Source organism: Poecilia latipinna, unplaced genomic scaffold, assembly GCF_001443285.1.
Source record: "Poecilia latipinna isolate Pla-1442-1.1 unplaced genomic scaffold, P_latipinna-1.0 Scaffold1597, whole genome shotgun sequence".
NCBI classification, from domain to species: domain Eukaryota; kingdom Metazoa; phylum Chordata; class Actinopteri; order Cyprinodontiformes; family Poeciliidae; genus Poecilia; species Poecilia latipinna.
Window position 1 is genome coordinate 76,992 of NW_015114213.1, and position 6,757 is coordinate 83,748.

Here is a 6,757-nt window from a genome sequence, read left to right on the forward strand (position 1 = left end):
ATGGATGGATGGATATTCAGATGTGAAATGCCTGAGATTTTTTGTTTTGAACAATGTTCTGCTAAAAAAAAAAAGATACATGTAAATATTTTTCAAACACTCTATGTTCTGCTGAAGCACTTTGTTATATTTTTAAAGATGAAAACAGTGGGTAAATTCCGATTTAATTTGCTATTGATATTGTCGCATTTAGTCATTAATTGCACACTTGGTTTAATAAATATTGTTTGAATTGAGAAATTGCAGGAAGGCATTCAGCAGAATTCAGAAAAATTCTGCTGAATGCCTGGATAGGCACCAGTTTGCCTATAGGAGGAACCGGTCCATTGCACTACACACTGTCCTGACACATCTGCACCATCCTGACACTTATGTTAGGATGCTATTCATTAACTTCAGTTCATCATCATCATGGAGAAGCTCCATGACCTGGGATTTTCAATATCAATGTGCCTTTGATGTCTCCTCACAACCAACCTCAGGTCCCTCACACCTGAGGTTGGTTGTGTGGGACTTTCTCACAAACCGCCTTAGGTGGTAAGAATAGGGGACCAAACATCATCCACCCGGTTTTCAGTACAGTCACACCTCAGGGTGTTCACCCTTGACTGTGTAGCCATCCATTCCTCTAACAGGGTTCTAAAGTTTGCAAATGATATCACTATAGTGGGTCTGATAACAAACAATGATGAGACCCTGTACAGAGAGGAGATCAGAACATAGCAAACTGTTCCTCTTATTATCTTATTTTCAACCTGTGGTCCAACAGTTTGATACTCTGATTAGAAACAGATCAAATTATTAATTAACAGCAACAGCAGAACATAATATAACTTAAAGGTATAGAGTTCTTCAGGTCTGAAACTGTCTTTTTGCCACAGGAGCTGATTTGTACCTCGAATATCATGTGACTGGCCTACACCGCTGTGGAGCATCATGGAAAGTGGAGAGGAAGGGAGGCAGTGAGAAATTTGACGCTGTTGTCTTGACAATTCCTGTGCCTCAGATCCTTCAGCTGCAGGGAGACCTGGGGACCTGTAAGACCGTCACAAACACAACCAGAAGCAGAACAAGTTTGAGCCTTTGTGTCACCTGACCTATGTACAGGTCTCGTGAGCTGCTGCAGAGGAATGCTAGATAATGACCTATGCTCTGATTTAGGTACAGCCTATGAACGCATGGATGCAGCAGCAGCTTTATAACCTCTGTGGTCCCATAGAATAATCGTTAGTTTTTGCTGAACAGACATTGTTCTCAGAGCAGCAGTTAAACACATGCATGCATATGTATTTCTAACCATATTAGGACTGAGTATTGACTTCCATTTAATGTAGTGACTCAGTTTGTGTCCTTAACCTTAATGTAAACCGGCCACTTTATTGGGTACACCTTGCTAGTACCAGGTTGGTCCCCTTTTGCTGTCAGAACTGCCTTAATCCTTTGTGGCATAGATTCAACAAGGTACTGGAAACATTCCTCAGAGAGTCTGGTCCATATTGACATGATAGCATCACGTAGTCGATGTGGATTTGTCAGCTGTACATCCATGATGCAAATCTCCTGTTCCACCACATCCCAAAGGTTTTCTATTGGATTGAGATCTGGTGACTGTGGAGGCCATTCGAGTTCAGTCGTGTTCAAGAAACCAGTCTGAGATGACTGGCGCTTTATGACATGGCGCATTATCCTGCTGGAAGTAGCCATCAAAAGATGGGTACACTGTGGTCATTAAGAGATGGACATGGTCAATACTCAGGTAGGCTGTGACTAATGGGCCCAAAGTGTGCCAGGAAAATATCCCCCACACCACTGCACCACCACCACCAGCCTGAACCATTGATACAAGGCAGGATGGATCCATGCTTTCATGTTGGTGATGCCAAATTCTGACTCTACCATCCAAATGTCGCAACAGAAATCGAGACTCATCAGACTAGGCAACGTTTTTCCAATGTTCTTTGTCCAATTCTAGTGAGCCTGTGTGAATTGTAGCCTCAGTTTCCTGTTCTTAGCTGACAGAAGTGGCACCCGGTGTGGTCTTCTGCTGCTGTAGCCCGTCTGCCTAAAGGTTCAGCGTGTTGTTCAGAGATGCTCTTCTGCATACCTCGGCTGTAACAAGTGGTTATTTGAGTTACTGTTGCCGTTCTATCAGATTGAACCAGTCTAGCCATTTTCCTCTGACCTCTGGCATCAACAAGGCATTTGTGCCCACAGAACATGTCTAAATGCATTGAGTTGCTGTTATGTGATTGGCTGATTCGACATTTGTGTTAGGAAACGGTTGGACAGGTGTACCTAATAAAGAGCGAGTGGTGCCGGTGCATGGCAGCCTTACATCTGTGAGGTGCATCTGCCATATGACATCATAGCCATGTACTATGCTATCAGCCATATGCTACTGAGCTTGTCACCATCTGTGTGTGTCATGTCCTCTAGATTTGATAAAGTGTTATAAAAGTACAGACCATTTATTATCAAGGGTGCACTTCTAATGAGATTAATTTATTTGCAGTGCACAATGTTGTGTTCCATTATTAGTCGCTACTTTTACATTTTTACTTCCATGTTGGAAAAATCAGCTGGACTAACAGTAATAGAGTTGGAACGTGTGTTGGACACAGGTGTTTGAACACATTTTTCAAACATATTTGCCATTTGTTAACAAATGAAAATTAGTTTCAGTGTTTTATATAGGGACTATAAATTCTATGGGATGGACAGGGTCTGATTAATTAAGTGATTGATTCATCTCAATTAACAAGTAACTTGTCTACTGTATTTACAATAAAAAGGACGAGTCAAATAGAAGTAATCAGAGACCATTATATCAAATGTAATAACGTCTATTAATTTAATCAATTTTAATATAAGAGCTACATTTAAAAATTTTCCTGGCATCCTGTGGTGGTAAAAGATGTAGCAGAATTTTTACATTTTTGGACATTTGACTGAGTTGAATGAATTGGACCCAAATGCTGGCAGGTTTAGTTGTATGACAGAGAGGGGAAGAAAAGAGAAGGGTGATGGTGAGCTAGATGTGAGTCCAGGGTTTCCTCTACGATGTTTTTAAACAGGTTGGCTGACACGATTCTGGCAACACGACTGCAGAACAACAATAGTTTTAATTTAGGGCTGTCAAAGTTAACACAAGCAATTATTCTGTAAATTTTAACATATTAATTTTACTTAATGCAGATTAGTTGAATGTCCTATTTTGACCTAAAAGTCTGTTACCTAGTTCACAGCAATGTGTTATGGACTCAACTCACGGGGAGCAACAATGAAAGGTGAAAGTTTAAACCTTCCTGAATATAAAAACTTGGGAAAACTGAGAGTCTTTGAACATGTTTGGTTTGAAACAATTAAACATTTTCTGAAAATGTGCATGGAGTGGCGATTTTTGATATGGGCTACATGTAGTTGCCCAGAGGGCATCAGAAAGGGGTGGGGCACTCAAAAACTAGAAAATAAATATATGCTGTCAGTTGACCCGTGCACAAGTTGGCTACTACTTGCATTCATGTGCAGTGAAGTAAGTTTCCATTAGTTGCTGTTGAATACTAAATTATGTGTATTCTGCTGCAAAAATAAAAAATAAAACTAGATAATTAGTTGGAATACGGCAGAAAGAGGGGCTTGCCCAGGGAACCATTGCTGCAGAGCGAGGAATGGTTCCCTTTGTGCATATTTATATTTTAACCTTACACTGAATGATTAATCTGATTACATTTTTTTATTGATTGACAGCACTATTTTAATTATAACCATTTTTAAATGGAATGTTTTTAAAAAAACAAAACATTTATTTACTATATTCACAGTGTACAACTGAAATTGCAACTGAATTGTAGTAATTTAATGGTTATTTCAGTTCATCTGGGTCCCAGCAGCCAGATTCTTTGTGCTTACTTTTTTCTTCCCTCCCTCTTCTTCTCTGCTGCTCTGATCTGCCGCACTATGTTCACCTGTGCAGGAAGATGCATCCTCCTGCTCTGCCTCTCGACTTGGTGCCTATACACAGCAGAGGACAGATGTAACTGATGTTTCAGAACATAAAGATCTGTGGGACACCTAGTGAAAGTCTTCAAGAAGAATCAATCAGTTATGTTTCACGCATAAAGTTATTTACAGATGCTGAGTTTGCTCAGAGAGGTTTAAAGGTCACAAGCAGTTCATCTGCTGTCTGGAACTTCAGGGAGCAGATAAGAGACTCCAGGGACATAGTGTATTAGCAAAACTCAAGTCTCTAAAAGCAGTAGTCATGGTGACATTTGATGAGTTGAAGTACCTAGGATCAAGCATCCAGGCATTACATTTCCCATGATGCAAGTCGTATTACAGACTGTCTGTGATTCTGTTTCTCAGTACTGTCTGTCCAGCAAAGAGAGCAGTTGGAGGGTGTCAGGTACTCATCCCGCTTCGCTATTGCACTCTTCTTCTCTCCGGACGTTGTCTTCAGTTTTTCCTGGGGAGCGCGGTACGTCACTGACAGCCACTGCATCCGCTACATCGCTGTGGACAACAAGAAACGCAGCTCAGGTATCTTCACCCATCTGTATCTGACAAATAATGTCACTAGCATCAACTATTATTAACTATAAATCAACTATTATTAACAAAGTTTTGTACTTGGAACATATAAATTGTTTGTGTAGCATCACAACTTAAAGTATAACTAACTTGTGAAAGCATAACCCTGCCCCTGGCAGATTTTGAAAAAAAAACATCTGCCAGACGTGTCAACTTATCCACTTTGTTGCTACATTTATTGACTTTCCAGGCCCCTCTGTAGACTTTTGTTAAAAAAACAAAACAACTAAAGACAAATGTAGAGAAATTTTTTTTTCTGTTGACGATTTTAGTGGTGACAACACTCTGCAGTTCAGCTGCAGCCCGACTCTATAATGAACAGAGCATCTAGGTCAGGGGTCACCAACTCCAGTCCTACCATCCTGTAACTTTTAGATGCGTCTCTGGTCAAACACACCTGGATCAAATAAACTGCTAGTTTCCAGCCTATTGCAGAGAGGAATGAATGCTGGTGAGGGAATTCAGACATTTTGGAGCAGAGGTGAATCTAAAAGTTGCAGGATGGTAGCCCTGGAGGGCTTGAGTTGGTGACCCCTGATCTAGGGCTACCGTAGCATCTTCTGCTTCCTAAGCACTCCAGTAACATGCTGATTTGAACACCATACTTACATACCCATTCTACTCCATGTCCACACTGCAAATACATTGTGGAAATTGATTAAAACTGATTAATGCTATCAATCAATGCTCTCCACAGTCACGAGTGGCTTGCTGTCCCAACTCCTGACTTGCCACCGGGCGGGACTATGACAGAGTTGTACCAAGCTATGTCTTTGTAACCAATAGCAGAATTCAACTGCTGAAGCACCGTTCAACCAAATGAGGCCCAGCAGTGAGATGGTTTTCGATAAAAGACAGCAGAACTAAACAAATTTAAATGAAAATGTTAAAATTTGCACAGTAACATAATAAAACCATAAATAATCTATTTAGACTGTTTCAGCAAATAAAATTGATTTGAGGTTTAATTACACTTTAAGTATCTCCACAAGAAATAAAATATTTGTCTCAAATTTTCACATTTATCCATATATTGTCTGAGATGCTCCAGGTCTCGGTCCATCTCTTGTCGTCCACACCAGCGTTCCGTTTGGTCTGGCGCACTTGGAGAATGATAAGGATGCCATCCAGCCAGTCATCTTACAGGAGCTCCACAGGCTGCTCCCTGACCTACCTCAGCCAGTCAGCATCAAGTTTCAGAAGTGGAGATACTCCCAGGTGAGTCAGGAGTGTATCTCCTCCAGGTGAGGCAATGACTTACTCAGCTGTCCATTCCTTGTGCAGGTGCTGACCTCAGTGCCCAATTGTCCAGGCCACATGACTATCTCGGAGCAGCCGCTGCTCATATGTGGAGGAGATGCTTTCACCCACTCCAACTTTGACGGCTGTGTGGAATCTGCACTGAGTGTGTGCAAAGCCCTTCAGCTCTCACTAGATGTCCAGCAGAACATTTGCCTCTAATTTGCACACTTATCCATATATTAACCTATTGACTGGGGTCATTTACCTAAATGCATCAAGTGATTCAAAGATAAAACCAAATATGTCTTTGTTTTTCTAAGAATAAATGATTATTAAAAACTTCTTTCCACACCTTCCACACACCGAGCTGCCACAAGTAAAGATCTTACATCTTCAGTTTGGATTGAAAGCAGGAGCTCATCTCTTTCCTCAGCAAACTTGTAATGCTTGCACTTAAAAATTTAAAGGAGAAATGATAATATTTGAAAGAAAGCAAAAGCTTTGAAACAATTTCCCGTGCATTGTTTGTATGTACATTATGTAGCTGCATCTCATATTCTGGTGTTTTCCACTAGAGGTAGAAAAAGCAACTTTGGTCATGCTCCCAGGACAGATGGTGTCACACTGTTCTGTGTTACAAGTGTCAGGAAGTCATGAAATGCTTACAAAAGAATAATACTTTGTTTTTGTCAATTTAATGGTTTTCCAACTGGGCAAAACTGCTGCTGATTCATCTGTTCAAACACTTTCTTGTAAAGTCAACTCAGAGTAAATGGCTCAAACAGAAAATGGTTCTCAGTTGGTTCACTCTAAATTCTAAAAGCCTGCAGGACTGTAAGACTACAATTTTGAGCTGTGAAACAGCAGAACAAGCTTCTGTATCGTTTCCTAAAACTTTTTCTTCGTTTCTCCTCAGGGTTCTCCT

General features: G+C 40.6%; 1 protein-coding gene across 3 annotated transcripts in view; it reads left to right on the forward strand.

The window, feature by feature from the left end:
* rnls (renalase, FAD-dependent amine oxidase) overlaps positions 1-6,617 on the forward strand; it is a 17,281-nt gene extending 10,664 nt beyond the window's left edge. The window contains exons 4-7 of one of the 3 annotated variants that reach the window (XM_015059090.1): positions 882-1,037; positions 4,366-4,539; positions 5,633-5,812; positions 5,875-6,007. In XM_015059090.1, the coding sequence (XP_014914576.1) occupies positions 882-1,037; positions 4,366-4,539; positions 5,633-5,812; positions 5,875-5,972 (608 nt within the window). In that variant the 3' untranslated portion in view covers positions 5,973-6,007. Of the gene's footprint in view, positions 1-881; positions 1,038-4,365; positions 4,540-5,632; positions 5,813-5,874 lie in introns of all 3 variants that reach the window. The other 2 variants (XM_015059089.1, XM_015059088.1) reach the window with 2 other exon arrangements.
* The last annotated feature ends 140 nt before the right edge of the window (positions 6,618-6,757 follow it).